Here is a 27868-nt window from a genome sequence, read left to right as displayed (position 1 = left end):
GCCAGCCCTTAAAACACATTTTCCTATTATCACTCATTATATATTAACACCAGGCTTGCACATGTTACTATATAATTTTTTTTAAAGAGAGAGAGAGAGAGAACTTTTTAATATTTATTTTTTAGTTTTCGGCGGACACACATCTTTGTTTGTATGTGGTGCTGAGGATCGAACCCGGGCCGCACGCATGCTAGGCGAGTGCGCTACTGCTTGAGCCACATCCCCAGTCCACTATATAATTTTTAATTAAAATCTAAACTGGTTAATTTGAACAAAATCCAGACTTATAGAAAAATTCGAAGACTATTAGAATATTTTCATATATTATTTATCTAGTTTTATATGGAAGATATTCTAATATTCTTCATAATGTATATAAAATAAAATTTCAGTATATTATATATTAATATTTTATAGACTTTTAAAAAACAGTTAATATAATCAACATAAGCGTTATTATACATGCATGTAAATGTTTAGATTAAACCATTTAATTAAAAAAAATCAATGGCAACATTACCAAATATGTATTATATATATATATATTTTTAAAAAATATTTATTCATTTTTTTTTTTGTTATAGTTGGACACAATATCTCCATCTCACTTGTTTATTTTTATGTGGCGCTGAAGATCAAACCTAGGGTCTCACGCTTGCTAGGCTAGTGCTCTACCGCTGAGCCACAACCCCAGCCTATATATTTATATATGTATGTATGTATGTATATGTATATATATATATATTTTAATGACAGGATCCTGCTATGTTGTCCAGGTTTGTCTTCCAACTCCAAGTTCAAGAGATCCTTCTGAGGTGGGTGTGGTGGCACATGCCTGTAATCTAACAACTCAGGAGGTTGAGGCAGGAAGATCGCAAGTTTGAGGCCAGCCTCATCAATTTAGTGAGGCCTTAAGCAACTTAGCAAGGCTATGTATCAAAATAAAATCTATAAAAAAGAACAGGATATGCAGCTCAGTGCCTCTGGGTTCAATCCCCAGCACCAAAAAGAGAGAGATCTTTTTGCCTCAAACTGCCAAGTAGCTGGAACTAAACACATGTAACTACATTCAGCCAATGTGTCATTTAGAATTTTTTCCTGAAAAATTCAAGAATAAAGTTGAAAAGCTCATGACCTGTTACCATTAAATTTCTTATCATGTATCTCCAAGTAAGATATCATTATGTAACTAGAGTACAATACTTTTTTTTTTTTGGTACTGGGGATTGAACTCAGGGGCACTCAACCACTGAACCACATCCCCAGCCCTTTTTTGTATTTTATTTAGAGATAGTGTCTCACTGAGCTGCTTAGCACCTTGCTTTTTGCTGAGGCTGGCTTTGAACTCATGGTCCTCCTACCTCAGCCTCTTGAGCCACTGGGATTATAGGCATGTGCCACCATGCCCAGTTTAGAGTATAATACATTCAGTGAATTTCATACTAATATAATCCTATTATCTAACATATAATCCACACTGAAACTTCTCTGACCATTACAATATTGTCTTTTATTAGCATCTTTCCTCCCTTCCATTCTCAAGCCAGGATCATGCATGGCTTTAGTTGTTATATTCAATCTGGCAGTTTTTCAGCCTTCATTTTGTTGGATAAAAACATTTTTAAAGAATATTTGTATGATACATTTTTTTTAAGAATACAGATCTCCTTGAATTTGGGGTTATCTGATTATTTCTTCATGATTTGATTCATGTTATACATTTTTTTTTTTTTTTTGTACCAGGAATTTTACCCAAGGATGTACTGCCAATTAGACACATTCCCAGCTATTTTTATTCTTTTCAGCAGGGTCTTGCTAAGTTGCTTAGGTCCTCACTAAATTGCTGAGGATGGCTTTGAACTTAAGATTCAACTACCTCAGCCTCTGTAGCCACTGGGATTACAGGCATATACCACCATGCCCAGTCAGGTTATGTATTTTTGACAAAAATATTACAAAGTATGCTGAATCTTTCTCAGTTACTTCCACCAGATGAGACATATAATGCAGATTTGGAGAGAGGTTTGTATTCTCTTCCTGTTTTTTTTTTTTTTTGGTAGTACTTGGGATGGAATGCAGGGTCTCAAAAATGCATGCTATAGGCAAGTGTTTTACCACTAAGCTACATTCTCAGCCCTCTGCATTTCTAATAAGATTCCACATGATGCTGATGCTGCTTGTCTGTGGACTATATTTGGAGTATCAAGGATCTAAACCCATGGTGAAGTTAGGTAGACAAGATAGGGTTTACAGATAAGTAGGATTAAATTTCAAATATAAGTAAAAATAGTGGTAGGGATGTAGCTAGTGGTAGAGTATTATCTAGAATGTACAAGCCCTGGGTTCCATCTTTAGCAATCACTCCCCACCCACCCCTCCCTTCAAAAAAGGAAAGAAAAATATTATAGTTGTTTACTCCTACTATTTCTAGGACATAACCTTTGGAAAAAACCTACCAAGTTGAGCAATTCTTGGACCTGCTCTTTCACTCACTGTTGGACTTGGTTTCAAGAAACTCCTGGTTTCCCATAGAGCTAAATTAGAATTGATGTTATAGCCATAGTCATGGCTTTGGGGAAGGGGATCAAACATACTACATATGAAACAGTATTTGTAAAGGTATTAGAGGGTCTCAGGAAGAACTAAAGGATTAAATAACCCCTTACTTTCTCTGGATACGGCATAAATGAATGTTCCCTTTATAGTCTGTAAAGTTCCAAATAGTAAGTATTTTAGATTTTACAGGACTTTATTGCAACTATTTCAGTCTGCTGTTGTAGTGCAAGAGAATGCATAGATGACATGTAAACAAAAGAATGTGGCTAGGTTTTAATAAAACTTTATTTACTCTCTGAATTTCAAATTTCATATAATTTTTTGGGGGGTAGCAGGGATTGAACTCAGGGGCACTTGACCACTGAGCCACATCCCAGCCCTATTTTGTATTTTATTTAGAGACAGGATCTCACTGAATTGTTCAGTGCTTGGCTTTTGCTGAGGCTTGTTTTCAACTCACGATCCGCCTGGGATTATAAGCGTGTGTCATTGTGCCTGGCAAGTTCATATAATTTTTTTTAAGATGGACACAATACCTTTATTTTATTTATTTATTTTTATGTGTTACTGAGGATTGAACCTAGTGCCTCATGTGTGCTTCAAGTGCTTTACCACTGAGCTACAGCTCCAGCCCTTCATATAATTTTTACATATTGCAAAATGCTATTTTCTTTCCAACCTTTTAAAAATACAAAAATTATTCTTAGTACACATAGTATATATTTTTTCTTTTTGACTCTTGACAATGAATCAATCATTCTAAAAAGATCTCCATCTCCACTCTAAAAAGATCTCTTTGAATCTTATTTCCTGAAGGGTCTCTCTTTAACCTGGCTTTGAAGCTGAATTCCAACACAAATTTGTGTCCTCACTCAAACTCTTTTCCCTTTGAATCACCAGGTCTCATCTCCCACACAAAGGAGTTCTTTATAACCAAGTACTGTAATTTACAATTCATTCCAGTTTTGAACAATAAAATAGTTGGAAAATCCTAAAACAAATTCATCGATAGTATATTTACTAAAGGAATTATGAAATTTATAATTTTATCAATGGAATTCTATATTATCATTGAAAATGATGAGGTTACCATTAAGTAGAAAAAGCATAATTATAGTATTTACACTATGATCACATTTTACCATTCACTAAAGTTGTGGTTTGTCAAAAAATGTTATTTTTCCTGAATTAGTCGTTATGCAAAAAAAAAAAAAAAAATCTCCCCACAGCTCCAGAAGAGCTTTAAAAAAACTTTCCAAACTTTCTGCCCATCCTAGTAAATCTTTATACACATTTGACAGCAGTCTAAATATACTTGAAGATTTGCTAAAAGATTAGAGATGGATTAAATTCTCAGGTACCAAAAGAGTTCTCAAATTAGACATCATTTTGAAAACCCACCTAAAGTATTCTTTGGATAGGATTAACATCTAAATCAATACTCTGATAAAGGAGATTACCTTTATGTGAGTAGCTCTCTATCAGCTGAAGGCCTTTAAGAGAAAAAAAAATTGATATCTCCAGAGGAAAGGGAATTCTGCCTTCAGAACTACAACTTCTATCCTTCCTTGGGTCTTCAGGTTAACAACCTACCTTGCAGATTTTGGACTCGCAAGTTCCCATAGTCTTCTGAGCCAACTGCTTAAAATAAATCTTTGTGCCTGTTATGTATGTACACACAAACACGTGCGTGCACACACACACACACACCCTATTAGGTGTTTTTCTCTGGAGAACTCTAATACAACTGGTAACCTGGCCAAAATCATAAAGCTCTTGAGTGCCAGAATTCATATATGGATGGCCGAGTCCATGAAGAAAAAATGTAAAGCTATTTACTCACCAAATAGACATTGCTTGCTGACTGCAGTGAATAATACAAGTGGACAATGAAAGGACTTTTGCTTAGTGCCAGTGCATCTCTCTCAGCTTGTACCTGATGAGTCATATTTTTATTGATCATATCTGCTTTTTTGACAACCTATAATAGACCACATGACAATAAAAACATTTTATTTTTTATTACAAAGTGTCCTCAGGTTCCAACATTGCCATCATAAAAATGAGAGAAAAAACAGATATCATTCAGACCTCACACTGCCACCAGGAAATGGTGCCAGAAAAGTAGTAAGATGGTCACACAAACAGCATCAAACCATTATCTTCAACATAGAACTGCTCATCTTGGTATTAAATGGCAAAATTACCACATTCATTTTGAGAAGGAAAAAGAATTAAATAAATGTTCCCTGACTGATCTGCATGTTTACAGAAGAGATTCTGTTCTGTTATTATAAAAAAGTCAAAAGATAGTAATGTTCCTAATTATTCCCCAGATAACCAGGAACTTGGGTACAGTGTAATAGCACTATACATATATATACATCCCTGTGTGTGTATGTGTGTGTGTTTATTTGTTTATTTATTTTAAACTTCTGATTCTCTGGCAGATAGGAACTGAATCAAAATGTTGGAAGTTTGTATGTTTGCCTCACTTGAGCAAACTTGAGCAATTTGAGACTGAAAGTATCAAATGCCATCTTACAGAAAACAACTAATTATATTTTTGAGTTTCAGGGTAATTGTCACAGAAACAAAAGTGTGATCTACATTAAAGTTGGAGCTCTAAACTGAACAGTAAGACACACTGGGATCAATTCTCAATACTATTACCAGGAAAAATGCATTTACCTCGTATTTAATACATCCATTATTACATGATAAATTCTAGCCTTACTGCCTTTCCTTAAGAAAACTAAAGAAAATTGATAAAGGAAGTTTATAACATGATTTCACCTATCATTCCACTGGGTTGGGAACTCTGTGAGGACATGTTTGCTTTGTTCATTACTATATCCCATATCCTCAAATATTTATTTAACAAATTAATTGCTGCTTCCATTTGAACAATTGATAATGATTGATTACTATGTACTGTAGAAAGAAAAGCAAAAATCTTGGGAACATATAAGGCAAGTAACAATAAATTTCAACATGATGAGTTTGAAAGATCAAAGATTTGAAGGAGAGCAAAAATGAACCTTAACACAAGAATAAGATAGGTGAAGAGTCAGAAGGATGGAAGAAAAGCACTTAAAGAGGAACAAACATAAACATAAGCTCCAAGGTAAGAAAATACACAGGTTAGGGGAGATAGTCCAATTGGTGTTGCTAGAACTTGGGAATGGAAGGAGGGGTTAGTAAAAAGAATGAAAGGCAGAATTGTGAGTAATAATTAGGAGTTATGATACACAAATGAAGTGGAAGAAAGTTAAATTGACTCAGGTTTCTAGTCCAAAGGACAGGGGCAATGGAAGTGTTATTAAATGAAGAAGGGAATACAGGAGGTTCAGAGTTTAGACAGTAGGTAGAGGGGATTGTTTAAGATTTGGCAAGTATACTTTGTAGATGAGTGATAGATATTCACTTGGCATTGTCTAACAGGAAATTCAAATTTCATCCAGTCTGTTGGATTTTCCATTCCTTTACCTCCTTCACTCAGTGCTGAAATGTGAATAAACTGAATCCTTGGGAGTGAATGAGAACCAAGAGTGGACAGAATAACTTCAAATACATGTTGAGGGTTTTAAGAATGATATATACTGTTTTAAGGATAAAAGGATCGACTTAGCACGTTTCAGCTTGCTCTTTAGATGGAAATATATCCTAGACATCACAATGGAAAGTATGAACAAAAAAAATAAGATTTGTTTAATGAGACCTTTTGGTTGTATAAACGGGTCAAAAATCTATATAAAAAAATATAAAATGAAAGCAACTATTACAAACAATAAGAACTCCAACCTTCATTCTGGTAAAGGCCACATTAGTAAAAAGGATCCAGAAGATACATAAAATGAATAGGTAATACTAATTTTAACAATTTCATAACAGATTTGAAAACAATGCAGCTTCTTTCTGGTTAGGATCAAACTCTAAATCAGTGGCTACAATATAATTAAACTGGGACAGAAAAATTTCAGCATTTGTGTATGTCAAAGCAAACATCAGCAGCTACTTAAAACTTTTTGGATTTAGAACATGAGTCAAATTCGGATTAGGCATGAGTCATGGCTGTAGCTTTAAGTCCGTCTTGTACTAAAGGTCCACTGACCACCTCAGTCAAGTCCCTTTTTCTCTGGCCTCAGTGTTCTTATTTGTTGACACTGTCTAGGGCAAAGGGAGTCAAGTTTTGCACTGGGCAATGTCTACTAAGATGTGGAGACAAGGGCGGGGAAGGGTAGGGCAGAGGCCACCCGCCTGACCGGATCCAAACAGAAGTCAGTTCGCAAGGTTCTGCAGGCTTCAGCAAGCCGGTCCAGACTAATTACTGCAGCAGCCCCGGAGCCTGCCCAAGTCAGAAGGCAGAACAGAAGGCCGCTCGGCTGCACGCCTTCCCTTTCTTTATTCCTCGACTTCCTTACCTTCACTGCATACAACTTGCTGTCTTTCTGTCCCAGGTACACTTTCCCGAAGGCGCCGCGGCTAATGGGCTTCACTATGGTGAAATCCTCAATGGAGGGCGGTCTTGGCACCGGGATCTTATTCACGCATTCTCCTGTCACCGCGCCTCCTTCGTTCTCTTCGCTCCGGGCAGTGGACTCCATCGCTGGACAGCTCAAATAGAGGAGAACAGCCGGCCTTTCCCAGCAGCAACTCCCGCCAACTGGGTTCAAAGTGAGGCTCCGCCCACACCGCACGCTGGCCGTGACGTCACCGCGCCACCGCGCCGTCGCGCCAAGTCCAAAGCAGCCCCGCCCTGTCACCTCCCTTAACTAAGCACAGTTTCCCAATAGGCGTGAGGTCTGGGCACTGGGAACACTTGAGTTCCGCACAGAAATTTCGAAGTCGGTGACTCACGGCCCGCTGACACATCTTGTTAGGAGGGAGGAGGTTCAAATAGTTCTGGCCAACAGGAAGAGGGACAACTGGGACTTGAATCTGAATCGCGGGATTTGAAAAGATGTCTCCCCGCCTCCCAACGAGTCTGCTACGAACCTGCCCAGGTTTAGTCCAGACCTGCAATTTACCCCTCCCTTCCCGACCTGTTTGGTCTGTTTAGGAAAGCAGTGGCCCGAGATGACGTTTGGAAGCCACGGAAGCCATCGAAGGTGTGAAGCCGGATGTGCAGGAAGCGGGTAGCTGACACTGTTACCTGACTTATTAACAAAATGTAATCTTCCTTACGGAAAGAGGTTAAGACCAACAGGAAGAAGTTTAGATTTATTGCAGCCAAAAAAAACTCGCAAACCTTCTTAGCAACCTTCAGAACAATACGTAGGATAAGGAAGCTACAGGAAGCCTGAGAAAGGTTCAACAGGGTGCATGCTGTTCCCCCTTGTAAAAGTGGGGTGAACCCACGCTACAAACAGCTTAAGGGATTCTGTTCCTTGCCAACATCCAGCAGCTCAGTGCCCGTGGACGTGGTACCATCTCAAGTCTCTGAAAAGGCGGGGCACCGATTTGCCCCGGAAGTACTGTTGCGTTAACGCCCTGCCTTCCGGGGCAGATTGCTGTTGTAGCAGCTGTAGGAAGGGGAGGCCATTTTCCGTTTCTGAGAAGCGTAAGGGGCAAAGGAAGGGAGAGACAGAGGGGAAAAAAGTGGGGGCTCAGCGCCTCCCTGCCCGGCCAAGAACGGAGGACAGTTTCGGCAGGCGGGGGAGGTCGCTGAGGGCCCGGAGATGTTTTCCCTGACGAGCACGGTGCAGCCCCAGGTGAGCCCTACTTTCAGCGTGTTTTTCTGCGGCCCTGCCCGCGGATGTTTTCCAGTTGCCTTCGTGGAATCGGTTTCTGGGAAGCGAACCAAGGGAGGAAAACGATTAGCCCACTCAGAGTCCCGAGGTTGAAAGTGGATCAGGGGATAACGAAGAGAGTAGGACCGGAGACTTGAAGGGCTGACAGCGAAGCATTTGGGGTTCGGGGGGAGAGGCGCGGTATAAGCGTGATGGAGATCGGGGCTTATCGGATTGATTGCGTGGAATTTTCTGGTAGAGAACCCGTCAGGCATTGTTCAGGGCCGGACATTCTGGGCTGGGGGCTGGGGAAATGTCTCCTCCTGGATGTAAAAGTAATGTTCTTTCCATCCTTTCCGAGAGCTCTCTCTTTTTTTCTACTTGTAAGTGAATTTAACCCAAACATTCTATAATAATTTGAATAACTATCATTTTTTTTCTTTTTGGTCAGAAAGAACTAATAAGTATTCTTTCTTTTCTTTGAGCACTGGGCTTGAACTCAGAGGCATTTGACCAAAGAGCTACTTCCCAAGCCTTTTTTATTTATTTTGATTCAGTGTTTCGCTAATTTGTTGAGGCTGGCCTCGAATTTGGTTCCTCCTCTGCTTCACCCTCCCGAGTTGCCGGGATTACAGAGGTGATTCATCATGTCCAGTTTATGTATTTTGGTGTAGTTAATTTGCCGTTAAAGTTTTGATTTCAGCCTCATCCTCATATTTTTGTGAAACAAAAGTTAAGCCAGAGGGGGGAGAAAAATTCTAAAGGGTTTTGATCCTCTTTGAAATATAATCAGTTGTGACAATGTTTGCCCTTTAGTCACTTCAAAAAAAATTTTTTTTCTTTTAATGGCAACTTTTTCTCATTAAAGAATATTAGTTTCTGTAATCACACTCGCTTAGTTGAGACCATACATTTAATAACAGTGTCTTACCCCTTTACAGAGAAAAGAAATAAGCTTAATATTTCTAGACCAACATGACTGTTAATTTCTGAACAATGCCAATTCAACAGGTGAACTGGGATACTTTTTCCAAAGTTGTCAAAAATTCAGATTACATTTAGAGATGTGCATGTTTATATAAAACATATAGTAGTATGTTTTGAGTTATATAAAAAGACCAATAATAGCACGAACAGTTTTTCCATTGTCTGCAATCATTAAATAAAATTGTATTCTCAGTACACTTCATTAGTGGTAACGTTTTGATAGATTTCTTTTATTTGTTTATTTATTTATTTGTAGTTATAGATGGACAGAATGCCTTTGTTTATTTTTATGTGGTGCTGAGGATCAAACCCAGTACCTCACAGATGCTAGGCAAATGCTCTGCCACTGAACTACAGCCTCAGCCCCCCATTTTGATAGATTTATTTTTTCCTTTTCTTTTTCTTTCTTTCTTTTTTTTTTTTTCATTTTTGAGAGTGCTCAGAGCTTTGCAGACAAATATTTTTTTTGAGAACATTCAGATTTAAATTTTTTTGGTACCCTTACTTTCTTGTTTCAAGTATATGGTTGTGTTCCTTTGTTTAACTCCTTCCCTCCTTTTTTGTGTGAGTACAGTACTGACTGAATAATAGAAAATGAAGTGGTTGGTTAGTTATTGGGCAGCAAAAGAACAAAGCAAATGTGGAATTTTATCTTACTAGTGATATGAAGTAAAGATGATTAGAGGGTTAGTCAGGTGAATAGTGGACAAGATATTTCCAGATTGGAGGAACAAAAATAAGACTAGGTGGCTAGAGCATTAAAGATTAAGGGAAGGATTACCAGAGATGAGATTGGAGAGAAGCCTTAAGGCAGTTTAGGGAGTTTGGATTTCATTTTAAGGGAAAACAGTTGAAGGGAACAATTGAAGGTTTTAAAACAATCATATACACACACACATATGTATATGTATGTGTGTGTGTGTGTGTGTGTGTATGTGTATACACTTTTTTTTTTTTTGGTACCGGGAATTGAACTCTGGGGCACTCAACCTCTAAGCCACATCCCCAGCCCTGTTTTGTATTTTATTTAGACACAGGGTCTCACTGAGTTGCTTAGGGCCTAAGTTGCTAAGGCTAGATTTGAATTTGCCAACCTCCTGTCTTAGCCTCTGAGTTGCTGGGATTACAGATTTTCATCATGGTGCCTGGCCTAGATTTTCATTTTTTAATGTATCACTTTGCTGTCTTGCTTATGGAGAATATGAAGTGGCAGGAGTGGAATTATATTGCACCACTTTGGGGTAGGGGTGTTGCTCCACTAAAGTTGTGGCAATGGTTGTAAAAGTAGAGAGTGAATTTATGTTGAACAAAGAGTAGAATTTTGTGAGAGGTGGTGGAGAGAGATGTTTCTGGTTTGATCAACTGAATACAGGAAGGTCCTATTTGCCAAGATGATATTTAGGGAGGAGTCCTAACAATTGTTTTTAAAACAGGTCAGACGAGGCCTACAATGCTAAACTTTTTGAAACTAAACTCTTAGTTCACATCAAGAACTCCTGGTTTTGGGGGAATTTATGATTGGCTGGATGGAGAATCGGTACTATGTGAAGTAGGTAGAGCTGATGAAAGGATTTTGTATGGTGTTGGCTTAACTGGGCTCAAATATAGGACCCTGAAGTATTTATGCTATGTAGGATTATAAACATATTTGGAATTCCTAGTTGCTTAGTTAGTTGAATACACTTGAATTTAAATGTTAGAAATAGGGAAGATGTAGCTGAGCTCAGTCTTTTGTTTTTTTTCCATGCTGAGGATTGAACCCAGGGCTCCCACATGCTAGGCAAGTGCTCTATCACTGGTCCACACTCTATCCCTAAAATAAGCCTTTTCAAAGAAATAGGCAGATAATATATGTTTTTGTATTTGATTCCTATAGTTTAAAAGAAACTTACTGTTTCTGACTTCAAAAAATAATATTCTTCCAAAAATGCTGAAAGAAAATAAAGATCATCCATAATTTCAAGATACACATTTTAGAATAAATTCCACCCCCTCTCCCCCCTCTTTATTAATAAGTGAATGCATACTTAAAAAATATTGCTTTACAGTTTGTTTTATTCATGTAGTATCATAACATGAATTTATTTCTGTATCAATAGCTCTGAAATAAGAAGCCTTTTAACTGGAATTTTGAATCAGATACTTTGGTAGACTCTTATACTAATTGTTTGACCTTGGATATGACACTGATCTATCTAAATCCTTGTTGTCTTCATCTATTAAATAGGAGGTATGTTAATCTGTTGCTAAAACTGAATACCTTGAACTAGGTAATTTATATAAAGAATAGAAATTTATTGGTTCATAGTTCTAGAGACTGGGACATCCATTTTCAAGGTGCCAGAATCTGGCAACATGGTAGAAGATACCACACGATGAAAGGCATCATGTAAAAGAGAGAAAGAGGAGATAACCCACTACTATGAAAACCTAACACCTTTTGCAGATTCCACCTCTTACTAGTTAAAATGACAATGTGAATTCAGTGTGAATTTTAGAGGGGACAAATATTCAAACCTTAACAAGAAGTTTTATGACTCTTAGGAGGATTAAACTAGATAACTAGAAGACCTGGTATATACTAAGAACCCATTTTGTTTATTCATTTACCCAACAACATTTATTTAATGCTGTGTGCATTGATGTTACATAGGTATACAGTATTGAATAAAATAGAAAAATGGAATAGGGAAAAGAATCTTTTGCCATGTGAAATTTACTTTGGTTATTTAATTATGGTATAATGAAAAATACTTTTGTGGTTTTTGTAGTCTTCCTGATACATGGCTTCTAAAATTGTTGGGATTTCATGAGTTATTAAAATTCAGGGAAACTTGTTTATCATATCTGCGTTTTTGCCAATAAAATGACTTCAATCTGTAAATAGCCTGAGGATGGGACTAGTCATGGAAAGGCCAAGTGGTTTGAGAGTGTACTTTAATTTCCTCATCTCTGGAGAGGAAGGGTAAGGCTGGAAACTGAGCTTCATTAGCAACTCTTGAACCAGGAAAGTCACCCTATTTTGGGTTGATGAATGTGTGCATACAATCCATGTAGAGGGGTGTCTCACCTGACTGGGGACAGGAGTCCCTATTGTAGGGACCCTTTTAGACCTTGCTGTGTGTACCTCATCTGGCTATTCATTTATTTTAGAGACTTGTAAACATAAAGTAATTTTTTTTTCTGAGTTCTGTTAGCCTTTCTAGCAAATGATCACACCCTGTGACTGGCATCTGAATTGGAGGCAGTGTCATGGGACTCAGTCCTTACTGTGGGGTCTCTTTAACTTCTCCTGATAGATAGTGTCAAAGTTGAATTGTTGGGCAGCAAACTGGTGTTGGAAATTCTGTGGTGAATTCTCTGAGACAGATTTTTATACAGATAATTAAGTAAATATTTAAAGTGTTAATGAAAAGTACCAGGAAGAAAAAATAGAATAGAGAACATGGGTAAGACATATTTTTGAGGAAAGGTCATTGAAATATTAGGGTGACTAGAGAAAGGACTCCTGAAAAGATGACTTTTGAATAAAGAATTGAAGGGAATGTGAAAGCAAGCTATATTACTAACTGGACAAGAGGGAATAAAAAACAGTGCAAAGGCCTTGAGATAAGATCCTGCTAGGTGTCTTCCAGGAACAGCAAGAAGGCCAGTGGAGCTGGAACAGAAGGAATGAAGCGGGGAGCATCAAGGGAGGAGGTAATAAATAAAGTGCCAAACCATGGAAGGTTTTATAGGTCATAATTGTTAGGATTTTGGCTTTTATTTTTAACTCTGTAAGTTGGAAAAGAAGCCATTGGAGGGGCTGGAGCTTTGGCTCAGTGGTAGAGCACTTGCCTGGCATGTGTGAGGCCCGGGTTGGAATGTCAGTAAAATATTTTATTTTGTGGTATAGTGTCATTTATTTTTCTACTCTCTTTTCTCCAGTTTTCCGCTATTTTTAAATGTGTTGATAAAAATTTTTATCTCTGCATGTGCAAGCATTTGTTAGATTTTTTTCCTTAGAATAAATTCCTAGAAGGTAGTTTGCTGGAATAAAACACTTTTGATTCATTTATCAAGAATAGTATCCTGAATGAATAGACCCAATTATCTTCCCACCAGCAGTAAATGAATAATACTGTCTTTGACATATTTTTGTTTGCTGGCACATGTGTTTGTGTGTTGCTGGAGATGAAACCCAGGGGCTCACACGTGCTAGGCAAGTGCTCTTAAACTGAGCTGTATACCCCCCAACTCAGTATATAGTTTTGCTATGCACTGTATGTTTAACTTTTAGCATAGCCTAAATCCTGACAAGGAAAGGGAGATGGTTTTATTTTAAAAAAGAAACACATTACTCAATGTGAACTTTTATCTTTTTCTAGGTTACAGTTCCTCTCAGTCATCTCATCAGTGCCTTCCATTCACCAAAAACCATATCTGTTTCTGTCAGTACATCAGTTTCTCAAAACCAGCATAGAGATGTAGTTCCTGAGCATGAGGCTCTCAGCAATGAGGTAACATTTTTTTTACCCTGGTTGTATAAGAAAACTTTTTTTATATACTGAATTATAAACATGTTTGATGAAATATCTTTATTTAGATATTTATATTGTGGTGTCTTTTATGTTCAGTGTAATTTGTAATTAAAGATAACTAATTCTGGATTTTATTGTACATATTGAAAAATTACTTCATTCATATAATTTAGAAATTTTTTTACATGGCATTGCGTTTGGCATTCACCTTCAGGCTTACTGCTTGTGTGATATCAGTAAGATATTCTTTTGTGTTTCTCCAAGTGGCAGTGAACTCACGGGTAACTGACCACAATTAAGTCTCAAGGAAGATAGTATACTGAGACATTATCATTCATTGCCTTATAGAAACCTTCAATGTAATTAAACAGAATATAGATACTTGAAAGTGAAATGTATGAACTAGGAAACCCATATTTTTAGTATTCATGTAATTATAAAACCAGCAGTGCCTTGGATATAAGTAAGTACAAGGGTGGGGGAATGCACTGGGGGTCAGTCTAGATGATAAAAGTTTAATTAGATGAAAAGTTTGTCATCTTTATGTTTTCCTTTTATTCTGTTTGCGCAGTTCCTGTTGCTTCTTTCTATATGTAATCCATTATCCTTTGTCCTGACACCCCCCTCTCAAATTGTAGTTCTTGAGAACTTTACTACTGAAAAGACTCTAAATTATAAACAATAAGAGATTAACAAAAAGTAATAATCAAATAGAATAGTTATAATCATATTCTGTAGTGAAATTTATATCACATAAATGTGGTCTCTCTTAAAATAACTATTGTGCTACTCCTTCTTGTTGACCATGGGTAACTACAGCAGCAGATAGCAAAACCACAGGTGAGGGATTACTGTATCTTGAAAACTCTGCATGCAGCAAAATTATGTTCATTTTAGTAACTTTGGAAAATATTAATATAGGTGGAAGAGCTATAATTCATCTGTGATCATGTTTTCCAGAGACAATGCTGTTAATATTTTATATTTATATTTCTTTTTTGTTGTTGTTTGGTGGTACTAGGGATAGAATCAAAGGTGCTTTACCCCTGAGCTACATCCCTAGCCTTTTTTTTTTTTCTTTTTTTGAGGCAGGTTATTACTAAGTTGCTGGGGTTTGCTTTATTTGGACTTGTGAAGTTCCTACCTTAGCCTTCCGATCTCTGGGTCTCTAGGATTACAGATGTGCACTCCCTTGCCCAGCTGGAAAATATTTCATGTCTCTTTCTCTTGGGCTTTTTATATCACATAATAATTGCATTATACTGCATGTGCTTTTTTTTCATTCAGTGAACTTTTTATTTTTATGCCATTTTAATTATTTTATTATTATTATTATTACTGTGGGTTTTTTTTTCCCTTGATGTGAATTTGCTTTGTTGAGTAGACTGTTCTCAAACTTGTGATTCTCTCCCTCCCTCTCCCAAATAGATGGAATTACAGATGTGTGCCATGGCACTTGGCTCATTTTCTTTGTTCTTAATGACTTTTTAGTGTTCTTTGTATGATGTCCAGTGTTGGATATTGTTTCCAGTTTCTTTTTTGTTGACATAAACGATGCTATTTTTGTTGTGCTTATTGTTAAATCTTTGATAATTGTATCAAGTGAAATTGCTGAGTTGCTGGTAAAGGATGTTTTTGAGCCTTACAAGGTAACTAAACCCTAGAAGCCAGTGTTCTGTTTAAGATAATAATGGTTTAAAATATAGAATTAGTGTTCTTAATCTCTGTTATACCCTCCTTAGTCCTTCTATTTGTCTTTAAGAAGTACTTTTACAGTATCAGAACTTTTTCATGTTTTTGAGTATCCTACCTATCTCTTGGCAATGTGATGACTTCTTTGCTCAACAAACATCTGCTCCAAAAGACAAGGGGAAAACAAAACAAAACCTTCCTTTGAATTTTCCTCAAGCAACTGGCTTTTTTTGCATCATCATCATCATCATTATTATTATTATTCTCTTATCTATCTATCTACCCCCTATGCTGGGGGCCAAACCCAGGGTCTCATGCTAGACAGGTATTCTATCATGGAGCCATATTCCAAACCTCTGCTTTAAATGAGTAGTTTGAGCTTGTATCTAAAAAAACTTTTGAGACTTTCTTCCTATCTGACTGTAACATCTCCCATTATAATTTGGATGTTACTTTTACTATTTTATAGATATTTTTTGCTAAACTCATTGGTGATTTCCTTAGTGCTAAATACATGTCTTTATGTAAAAGGGAAAATGAGTTTATTATGCATATTATCCTTATTTTAATTTTCATTCTTTACATTCTCCCAGGTTTTTAAAAATTATTTTATTGTTTTTTTGATGTGCTGAGGATTGAACCTAGTGCCTCATACGTGCAAAGCCGGCACTCTACCACTGAGCCATAAACCCAACCTCTTCTGATGTTTTTATATCCATTTTCATATCTTCCATTGACATCTATATCTAAATATTTGTATTTATATGCTGATATCTCTCAAGTATGTCTCCAACCCTTAATTCTCTTGAAAGTTTTCAAGAATTTAGAGGCTTATTAGATGGACATATATATTCCTTTGGATAATATCCAGGGACCTTAGATACCCAAAATAGTTATTTCCCCAAATTTCAGTATGTTTGGCTTACAGTGGTTTCAGTTCTTTATTATCAGTTTGGATCCAATCAGGAGAGAAACCACACAGTCACTTAAACAATAAAGGCTTAGTATAGAATTTAATGCAATTTAATTTAATATTTCAAACACCTACTTTTATTGGGAATTGGAGTAGATAGGGATTGGTTAGTAAGAAGTAATGAACATCCTAAAAGAAAATACAGAATTTGTGGACTTAAAACAACTAATACTTCCAGGGCTGAGATAGAGTATCCCTGGAAAAGAGCTCCACTTCCAGGCTGAGGAATGACCTTGTTTGAGAGAGCATGACTTTGGCTCACAGAATGGGAGACATGTCATTGTGGTATGATGTTAGCTCAATTTGCTGGAAATCTGTCCTCTAGACTGGAGAAAGCTGTTCCTGAAGATGTGTCTTGCAAGAAAAAATAGAAAAGTAATACCATGGAAAGATGTTGAGTGTTGCTGGCCACTGTGCATTCCAGGAGCCAGTAGCTACCTACTATATAGGAACCATGAGTGTTGCAGACTGGAGTCTGCTGAGAAAACACACCAGAATTAGGAACTCAAACTCTTTCTCTCTTACAGTTTATCTCTGGTGATGACACTGACAAAGCTTAACATTGTGCCAGTTGGCAAAGGAAAAATATTCAAAGGATGCAGATTGATATTCATGGAGCCAGCTAAATGATGAAGAGGAACTAAGAGATAGCATTTTGATAATCCTTACAGATTATCACATCCATTTAGAACTCCTTATCTTTTCAATTCCTACAACCTACTGGCTTCTTCAAATATCTGTTGTCTGTGATTTGTTACATTCATTTTTTTTTTTTTTTTCCTTTTGCTGAGAATCAAACCCAGAACACTTCATGCTAAATAAGATCTTAGCCTCTGAACTGCACCTCAGCATAAGTACATCCTTCGTAGTCAAGGCTTAATTCTACCTCTTACCATCTTTCACTTTTTTCATCAGCCTTCTCTCTTACATATTCTGTCTTCTTTACTAGAGGATTTTTTTCAAGTAAAATGAAACTGATCATATTACTGATGGAATTAAATTCAAAGAAGGCACAGTTTGGCTGTAGACCATCTTTCTAATTAATTCTTCCTTCACTTTTGGAGACATTCCAGATCTTGGTAGGACTTTTTTTTGTTTCATTCCTCAGGCCTTTCTCCTTCATCATTGTTAATTGTTTATTTTGTGATACTGGGGTTGAACCTCAGGGCACTCTACCACTGAGCTATATTGCCAGCCCTTTTATTTTCATATTTCAAAACATGAGTTTTCACTCAATTGCCAGTTCTGGCCTTGAATTTGTAATTCTTCTTCCTCAGCCTCCCAAGTCACTGGGCATGTGCCACTTCTCTTGGCCATCATTTTTAATAGTTTAAAAGTACTTTTAAATATTTTATTTCATCATACTTCTGTTTTACTATGTGTTGCCATGATATATGTTAGCATAAATGGATGAGTTAAGCATCTCTACCTTTGATCCTTACCATTGCAGAATCAGGCATATTTCATAGTCATTAGTGATGAAGAAATGGACTCTTAGAATATGAGTCATTTGTCATATATTAGTAAACAGTAAATCCATAGACATCAATTCAGAGCTATATAATCCATGGATCTCTCCTTATGTCAGCCATAAGAAGTTGATACTTTTACTTGTTCTGCTTAGTTTTTCCTCTCCTTACTTTGATGATTTAGCTGTATGGGACTCAATAATATGTGATTGTTAACTTGTTGGATCATGTGGATAAGAAAAATGAAATCTACACTGTGTGTATTTACCTTAGAAGTCTTTAAAGATGAGCATGTTTTTACACATTTTTGTGATTGTTAAACATGTTTTGACCTTATTGAATGTCCCTCCTTATTCAAAGTTAGATATAGTTACTTTATAACCCTCTCAGCTCAAGGAAGGAGCTTATCTATCAGGCTAGAGAAATGAGATGTCCTTTAATAATAGAGATATCATTTATTTTAGTGGGCTTTTATTTGTGAGCATTTAGAAACTAGAGAAATTGAAGATTATTACTCAGTTAAAGCATCTTAACAATTATCCTCAAATCACTTCTGCCCCTGACCTTTAGAACACACTTTCTTTTTTTTTTTTTTTTTTAATTTTTTTTTTTAATAGTTGTAGATGGACAGAAGGCCTTTATTTTGTTTATTTTTATGTGGTGCATGCTAGGCAAGTGCTCTGCCACTGAGCTACAGCCCCAGCCCCGTAGAACACACTTTCTAACTGAGCAAGTAGTTACTCTTGTTTTTGTCATTAAATAAGTCTTTGGCTAATGTTTGATAGGCTAGCATTAGATGAGAATCCCTTATGAAGAGAGGGAAAGGATATAGAAAGCATTTTACTTGATTTTTGTGAATCGTCATGCTTAGTTCAGTGGTGATTTTAACTTGAATGAAAACTGTTTTTACTCATTCATATTGAAATATGATTTTATTATTTAAAGATATCATTAGGGATATCATATTTGACCATTGTCAAACTTTACATGACTAATCTCAGTAAAACTAGAACTATAAGAATGTTTTCATCAATTTATATTTTAAGCATTAAGAAATTAGTGCATTTGTTAGATTTTAATAATTTTTTAAATAATAAATCTCTTTAAATATCTTAATAGTTAATATTTATTTGGTTGACTTAATCTTTTGCAGCCTTCACTTAATTTAAGGGACCTTGGATTATCTGAATTGAAAATTGGACAGATTGATCAACTGGTAGAAAATCTACTTCCTGGATTTTACAAAGGCAAAAACAATTTTTCCCACTGGCATACATCTCATGTCTCTGCACATTCTTTCTTTGAAAATAAATATGGTATGTTAATACATTGTTTGAATTAAAATAAGTCATTTTTGTATTAGTAATGATAATTATATTATATACCATTTATTAGTTTTTGTTATGGGTCACTTTATTTTTGAATTGTTTTCTATAAGTTTTTATATTAGAATAATGTTAAATTTACAGAAAAGATACACCAGATAAAAAGACAAAGTGATAGTAAAGCGAAAAACTGATGTTATAAGTGATTGGATTAACAATGGTTAGCTATTTTATAGAAGTGAAATCAAGGGCAAGTAAAAGGTGAAACTCATATATTATATAATATTTGATACAATTATTTACATTCATATGATTTTTGTCTTTTTGTTTTAGCAGTTTGGAAATTTACTTGTTTGCAATTTCCCTCCAGGTTACTTAGATATGTTCAGTACTTTGCGTTCTTCTTGCTTGTACAGACAACATCCAAGAACTCTCCAAAGCATTTGTTCAGATCTTCATTACTGGCCAGGTATGAAGCAACAGATGTTTTTATTTTGGAAACCATAGTAGATTTATTGAACATATTAAGCGTGGTCTTGGCCATGTTAATGATTATGAGCATCCACTTGCAGTGCACAGTAGGACTTAGAGCATTTGGAATTGATTAATTTCAGTAGTTCTATTTAATTTTTGACCTGGGAAATATATAATAGGAGCTAATCTTTGTATATGAGTTTTAAGTGCCACAGCAAAGCAAACTCCAGGGAACTTTTTTACAACAGGTTGTTTTGAAACAGGTTTGAGTGCGTTTTTTACTTGACCTCATATTTAAAGACCCGTTGAAATTATAGGAAAAAGGTATTAAAATGGAGATAGGGAACGCCAGAGTTTTTATTACTAGACCTGAAATTTGAGTAATAAACTATGTGACTTCAAGTTGATAGCAAAGTCAAATTTGCATTTATTAATATACTTATTGAATACTAGGCACTATTGCAAATGAAAAAGACATTGTCTCCACCTGTCACAAAAGACTTGAATATTTTTAGTAGAACTTAGGAAAAACCCCAAGCTGAGAGTCAATAAGAGTGGACTTCAGGATTGTTGATACAGTAAATAGTTGAAAGATGGCCCAAACTGGGCCAGTAATTGAGATAATGTTAACTTTTAGAATATAATTAGCAAAAACCACTTTTTAATAAGATTTGGGCAATGGGGGTGTTTTAGGGGATTTTTGTCTCTAGAGACTCCTGGTTTGAGCATTGATATCAAAGAAAGAAACAAAAAATACCCCAGAGTAATTTGGTCTTGAATCATTCATAGTTTTCCCGTGTCTTGCTTATTCAAAATAGTCTTTGATTTGTAGTCCGAAAGCATTCACTGCCTTGTTATTATTGAGGAAATCCATTTGCTGTCAGTACTGATCACTATATTCTTATTTTTAAATAGAAATTGATTGCTAAGTATTTCCACATTTTTGAGAGAAGCATGAAAAAGAGGCACCAGCTTGAGCAAAGAGACCAATCAGCCAGGCGAGGTGGCATATGTCTGTAATCCCAGCAGATTGGGAGGCTGAGATAGGAGGATTGTGAATTCAAAGCCAGCCTCAGCAAAAGCTAGGTGCTAAGCAACTCAGAGAGACCCTGTCTCTAAATAAATACAAAATAGGGCTGAGGGAGTGGCTCAGTGGTTGAGTGTTCACCCCCTCCCCCCCCCCCCCCAGTTCAATCCCCAGTTAACCCCTGCCACACCAAAAAAAAAATAAAAATAAAGAAACCAATCATCCTCTGATTAATGCAGGAGACAGGGAAGACATAAAAACTGATCGTGCATTAGGGTATAAAATTACCTTAGATTTTTATGTTTGTAATTCAGAGATTAGTTTCTCTGATCTTCAGACAGAATGTAATAATAGGACTGCTAAATAATACTGAAATATTAATAATTTTAAAAGGTCTGACCGAAGGGAAATCAAATCTGAAATTATAGGCAGGAACCACTGAAAATCTGCATGTGAAAAACTTCTGGTTGAGGACAAAATGGTGTTAAGGGAATTGTATATAATAGAAAACAAGAAAGATGTAAAATAAGTTGAAAACAAATTAATGTGAAATAAAAATATGCATTAAAAAATAATATCACGCTGAGTGCAGTGGCACACAATTATAATCCCAGTGACTCAGGAGCCTAAAGCAGGCCAGCCTTAGAAGTTTAGTGAGGCCCTAAACAACCTAGCAAAACCCTGTCTTAAAATAAAAAGAGCTGGAAATGTAGCTCAGTGGTTAAGTGTACCTGAGTTCAATTCCTGATATGAAAATAATAAAAATAGTGAGAGAGGTTTTTTTGTTTGCTTGCTTTTGTTTTTTTGCATTACTGGGGACAGAACCCAGTGGTACTCTACCACTGAGCTACATCCACAACCTTTTAATTTTTTATTTGAGACAGGGTCTTGCTAAGTTACCCAGGCTAGCTTTGAAGTTGCAGTACTCTTGTTTCAGCCTCCATAGTCACTGCTATTTTAGCTGTGTGCTGTGGTATCCAGATAAGAAATAGTTTTATTTAATTAAACCAGAAACATGTTTAATTTGGAGAAACCAACAAAATAAAATAACAAATAAGAATAACAAAATATAAACAGTGTCAGAAATAAAAATGAGAACTGCCAAAAATATGGTGAAGTTTTTTAAATTACAAGATGGCATGCATAATTTTATTTTATAAAATGATAAAACTGACAATTCTGTAAGCTAGATAGCAAAATTAACCCAAGAAGAAAATAAAAACCATGCTGTTTGAAATACAGTATTTAAAAACATAATCTCTTTACCCCAAGGGCATCAGACTCATGGTTTTATGGCTCTATTCTTTATCCAGAATTATAAGTTTTCTGTTACCCAAAGTTTTATTTAAAATGAAATCAGTTCTCCAGGATTTGTAGTCTGAACATACACTGTCACAGTATTATTGAGGAAACTCAGTATCATCAGTATTGATCACTGTATTCTTACTTACAAATGGAATTGGATGGATGTGGCATGGTGGTGCAGGTCAGGAGGATTAGGTGGGAAGAGCACTTGAGCCTGTAAATTGAAGACCAACATGGGTAATATAGGAGATCTCATCCTCCCTGAAAGAGTAAAGGATGAAATAGACCTTCTTATTTATTCTGTGAGAGTATTGTTATCAAAGCTGGTCAACATTAGTGCAAAAAAAGAATACAGTAGATCACCTTCTTATTATTCAAATATTATAGAAATCCTAAATAAACTCTGAAGAAAACAAGCCAAGAAATGCACTAAAAATATTTTATCATAATTAAGGAATATAAGAATAATGTAACATTAATAAGTCTGCTAATTCATCTTGTTGACTGGAGAAGAAAAACAGTATTATTTCAGTGTATGATGTAAAGGCATGTGATCTGTTTTAAAAGTTATGTTTTCTAAGAACTCTTAGAAAATTAGAACTTTAAGGGGACTTTTAAAATTTCTTAAAACATTATTATGTTACCATCACGAGAAACAAAATATCTAGTACCCTGTTTTTTGTTTTTTCATAGCATTAATTTGGAGTTTTGGAACAGTATGATTGAAAAGAAAAAGAAATGAGTCATACACAAACAGGCAAAATTATAATTTTCAAGTGATATGATTATTTACCAGAAAATTCAAGAGAATCAACCAAAAAGCAGTTCAAGTCGTGAGTTTGTTTTGGTAGCATATAAGATAAATCAACAGCTTTCTTAACATTTTAGTGGTAGGTTTTAGTTACATTTTTTTTCTAAATCCATTCAATGTTTTATCCTTGTAAAAAATATGCACCAGTCACATACATATTCATATGTACGTATGTGAAGTATTACTGAAAGAAATAAAAGAGCTGAGTGGAGTAATAGGGGAGTGCCACAGTCCTGTTTGAAAGGTCTTTATATTTTAACAATAACCATTTATGTCCAAATTTATAAATTTAGTTATTTTTCTGATCAAAACTCTTAAGACTTGTTTTGGAAGTTGAGAAATTAGTTTTAAACTTTATTTGTAATGACTAAGAACTTGTTGGAAAACAATACAAATAAGGGGGATTTATCCTATATAAATACACCAAAATATGTGTTTTAATAATGTGTGTCAATAATATTAGCATCTCAAATAATTGTGAAACTACAGAATTTAAACTGGTACTGGCATAAGTTAGTAAAACAAAATTAAGACTTTCAAGTCAATGAACAAATGATTAATTATCAATAAATGTTATTTGGCTAATTGGTTATCCATTTTTGACAAAAGAGAATCAAGTTCTTGTTTTTACATTATACCAAAAATAAGTTTCAAATACTTTAAAGGTCGGAAAATAAAATGTAAAACTGAAAGTCTTCGAAATAAGCAGACTGTCTAAAAATCTTAGTTTTGGTGGGTGTAGCTCCAACAATGTTCAAGCCCTGGTTTCAATCCTTACTTGTACAAAAATAAATGAGGAATGAATGAATAAACAAAACAAAAATCTTAATTTGGGGAAGGAACTAATCAAAACAAAATGCAGAAACACTACAGATGAGTGTGGCTATTATTAACATTACCGTATTATGTAATTGAATAATATATAATTGACAAGGACATTAGAACATCTTTATATATGTGTGTATATATAGATAAAAATGGAGATATTATGGATAGTAATCATTGGTTTTATATGTATCATCTATTTTACAAAATAATAAGAATGGAAAATGTGCAAAGGACACGAATGGTCAATTAAGAAAAAAGGTAAAAATGTAGATATCTTTTCAAAATTCATCATCATTTGTAATCTAGAAAATGCAAAGTAAAACAAGATATAGAGTTTGTTTGCCTGTCAGATTTGTATGGATTAAAATATTTATATTATCTAGAGTTGGCAAGAGTATGGAGAAAAGAACACTCATTCATTGTTGGTCACAAAAATTGACAACAGCCTTCTTAGAAGGCAGTTTCTTAGTGTCAAATAAAATATAAACTTCACAGTTTCACTTTTAGGAATTTGGCCTACATGTGTTGAAGGATATACATATAAGAATGTTCACTGCAGTATCATTTCTAGCAATTAAAATAGGGGGCTGAAGTTATACTTCAGTGGTATTGTGTTCAGTCCCTCAGCACCAAAGTACAAACAACCAAAACCAAAAAATGAATATGTAAATAAGTTCTATAGTTGGGATATTAGTTGAATAAATTGCTATACTCTGATAAATCTATAACCAGCTATTAAATTGAATACAATATCTGTCCTATTCTGATATATATCCATGATATGTTATTGGATAAAAGAAGATAATTGTATAAAGTTATGTTCTGTTTCTAGAATAATTTTTATAGGAAGTGCATGTGTGTTCGTGTGTAGAAGAGTAGTCATGAAATTGTTAACTGTGGTTATTTTGAGGAAGTGGGATTAAGGTTTGAGGAATTAGGGGTCACTGGCTTTTATTTGATACTCTTTCAATCTACTTTAGTGTCTTGGATATTTTGGGTGTCACAATTTATCAGTTATGGTCCTGTTTTCTAAATTATATTGTAAGATTTTCTTTCTGTTTTCTTCCCATCAACATGAAATAAAGTGTTTAAATAAAGTTCTTTTGAAAACATGATGGTAGAAGTAATAATGTAAAGCAAGTTGAAGGCAAAAGAAGTGTGTCAAAAACTTAGATTAGGATGTGCAGGTATAGTGTCAAGACTTTAGAATCAGGCATTTTTCTTTCCTTTTAACAATTTACAAAGCAAATGGTGCTGTTTTGTTCAGTTTTCATACAGTCTCGGGGTTTTAAAACTTTGAAATCAAGGACCAGACGTCTACAGTCCACCTCTGAAAGATTAGCAGAGACACAGAATATAGCACCATCATTCGTGAAGGTAATTAGATGTTCCAGAAAGCAATAATTTTTCAAATTATCTAACCAATGAGGATCTTTAGTATTTAATTTTTGGGTTGGCTGGTGGGTTTTTTTTTTCCCCCTTCTCTTCTTTCAACTAATGATAAGGAATTAATGTGTATTCATTATACCTGGTGCCAGTGCTCTCCTTTACCGCAGACTTATTTTTACTTGTTAATTAGATCTCTTATGCTGATTTTTTTTTCGCCTCTACCAATTTATATCTGCTGATATATGAATGAGTAGCATCCACCCAAGCTACCCATCTGGTAATCAATCTAGATTTATCTGTCTTTCCTCACCTCTCATATCTATTAATCACTAAGTCCTATGGATCCAATTTCCTAAATATTTCTGAATCCTTTATGTTCATCCCCAGTTCTAAAGCCAGACAATAGGCAATAACAGTTTCTTGCATAGCTTACTCTAATATAAACACTTAGTCTCTTTGTCTTCAGTCTTGCCTTATTGTCACTCATTTTTCTAAAATGATTACCTAATTGATTACTCTGTTTTCTTATCCAGCTCAGTCTGGTATATAGGGCATGTCATGGCCTCTACTGACTATTATTCTGTTTTCATCTTTTAATATGCCACATACTTTGGGTCCCTATCCTTTCCTCTTGATATTTTAACTCTTGTCAGATTACTAACAGTTCTTGAGCACTATTCAGTGCCCTTATTAGATTATTCATGGTGTTTGTGTTTGCTTTCTATATGTGATTTTGATGTCCCATTCTCTAATAAGGTCTTGCCTATCTTGCATAGATAACAGGTATTTTATTACCATACCCAATTTTTCCAACATAGTATCAAAATTATTTCAAAAATATACATCTTTCTCCAAGAGCCTGAAAACTGTTAGATCTGTGATTTATTTTCAGAACTTACACAAGACCTGTTATCTGGAAGTTATGTAGTAGTATTTAGTAAGTCAAAGACATTTTCCTTTAGCAGAAATAAAGCAGTGTGAACATCAGCCATTAAAACCCTAAGATAACGTGATCTTTTAACTGTTTTCACTATGTAAAAGTATTCTATCTAGAGTGTCGTCAGTTTCTTTAGAGTATTAGTTAATTGATGAAGGTTTAGAATCTAATGTTAATATCCTGGTCGTTGATTAAACAATTCATTGTTGAATCTTATACTGTTTTTTCACATTGGCAATACAAATTCTAGGTTTTACTGAAATTTTGTGTGGGTAGTTACAGTATTTCTGGAGGATTATTACTATCTATGCAGGCAGTCAATACTGTTGTATTTTATATATTTAGGGGTTTCTTTTGAGGGACAGAGGATCAGATGTTGAGAGTTTGGATAAACTCATGAAAACTAAAAACATACCTGAAGCTCATCAAGATGCATTTAAAACTGGTTTTGCGGAGGGTTTTCTGAAAGCACAAGCATTAACACAAAAAACAAATGGTAAGTTGATTTTGAAGAATAACTGAAAGGATGTTATAGTCCCAAATTTATAAGTACCACATGCTAATCAGTTGTGCCATTGGAGATCCTGTAGTCCTAAATTTAAGTTATTATTAGTGACATCTTTATATTGGTTATGTTCTCCTATATTTATAACTTAAGCTATGTGGACATGGAATTACCTTTGGCAGTTTTATTTTCTCAAGAGAAAAACGAAAGTCAAGGATAGAAGCATGTTTAGCTTCATGAAGTTTTTTGGGAACAGGAACATAAAGGAAATCATGGCAGGTGTGTAAAAACATACTAGATTCCAAAGTTGCATGTGATCAAATGTGATTATTTATAATAATCTAAGGGCTTCCGTGGTTGCACACACCTATAATCCCAGTGACTTGGGAGGCTGAGATAGGAAAAATGCAAGTTCAACCCTAACCTCAGCAACTTTGTGAGACCCTGTCTCAAATTAAAAAATAAAAAGGACTGGGAATGTAGCTCAGTGATAAATTGATCCTGGGTTAAATTCCCAATACAAAAAAAAAATTAAATTAAAAAAATTTTAATATTTGCTGTTTTGTGGCAGTGGATTGGGTGGGTGAGGTACTAGAGTTTGAGCTCAGGGCCACTTTACCACTAGATACATCCCCAGCCCTTTTTATTTTATGTTTATTTTTAGAGGGTCTAAGTTGCTAAGGCTGGCCTTGAACTTGTGATACCCCTGCTTCAGCCTCCAGAGCTCTGGGGTCATTGTCATATACCACCACACCCTTCGAATATTTGCATTTCACTGAGCTGTCATATCTTATTGTGATCATTTGATTTAAGACTTTTTCTTTCTCTCCTAGATTCCCTAAGGCGAACTCGTCTGATTCTCTTTGTTCTGTTACTGTTTGGCATTTATGGACTTTTAAAGAACCCATTTTTATCTGGTAAAGGCTCTTTGATTTATCATACTTGCTATTTTTTTAAATTTCTTTTATTAAATACCTATTTCCTTTTTATGGTTACTTAAGTATTAGAGAAAATATTCAAGTTAATGGATTTGCTAGGTAGATCTATATTAGTCCTTTTTCTGCTGCTACAATTAAACACCTGATACTGGGTACTTCATAATAAAAGGGTTTATTTAGCTCACATTGTAGAGATTTCATGGCTTCTACTAGCTTTGGTGAGGGACCTTCTGGTGGATTGTATTACAGTGGAGGGAGTGTGTGTAAAGGGGAGAGATCATGTGGTGAAACAGGAAGCTAGGGCCCTGGAATCCAGTGGCATTTCACCACTGAGCTACATCTCTAAGCCCTTTTTTGTTTTTTATTTCAAGACAGGTTCTGGCTATTTGGCCTTCTTTAA

General features: G+C 35.3%; 2 protein-coding genes across 4 annotated transcripts in view; one reads left to right on the top strand and one right to left on the bottom strand.

The window, feature by feature from the left end:
• Mastl (microtubule associated serine/threonine kinase like) overlaps positions 1-7191 on the bottom strand; it is a 31136-nt gene extending 23945 nt beyond the window's left edge. For both annotated transcript variants that reach the window (XM_076831440.1, XM_076831441.1), the window contains exons 1-2: positions 6981-7191; positions 4400-4537 (exon numbers count right to left, since the gene is read on the bottom strand). In XM_076831440.1, coding sequence (XP_076687555.1) covers positions 4400-4537; positions 6981-7163 — 321 coding nt within the window. In that variant the 5' untranslated portion in view covers positions 7164-7191. The remainder of the gene's footprint in view (positions 1-4399; positions 4538-6980) is intronic.
• An 888-nt stretch (positions 7192-8079) lies between these two features.
• The window catches only part of Yme1l1 (YME1 like 1 ATPase), a 46958-nt gene continuing 27169 nt past the window's right edge, over positions 8080-27868 (top strand). Inside the window, exons 1-8 of one of the 2 annotated variants that reach the window (XM_076831514.1) lie at positions 8080-8270; positions 12911-12974; positions 13643-13774; positions 19083-19245; positions 19625-19723; positions 24967-25076; positions 26371-26521; positions 27364-27447. In XM_076831514.1, the coding sequence (XP_076687629.1) occupies positions 12948-12974; positions 13643-13774; positions 19083-19245; positions 19625-19723; positions 24967-25076; positions 26371-26521; positions 27364-27447 (766 nt within the window). In that variant the 5' untranslated portion in view covers positions 8080-8270; positions 12911-12947. The remainder of the gene's footprint in view (positions 8271-12910; positions 12975-13642; positions 13775-19082; positions 19246-19624; positions 19724-24966; positions 25077-26370; positions 26522-27363; positions 27448-27868) is intronic. The other variant, XM_076831512.1, reaches the window with a different exon arrangement.

The sequence above is a fragment of the Callospermophilus lateralis genome, chromosome 13 (genome assembly GCF_048772815.1).
Source record: "Callospermophilus lateralis isolate mCalLat2 chromosome 13, mCalLat2.hap1, whole genome shotgun sequence".
Classification (NCBI taxonomy): Eukaryota; Metazoa; Chordata; class Mammalia; order Rodentia; family Sciuridae; genus Callospermophilus; species Callospermophilus lateralis.
This window is presented reverse-complemented; position numbering and strand designations above follow the sequence as displayed.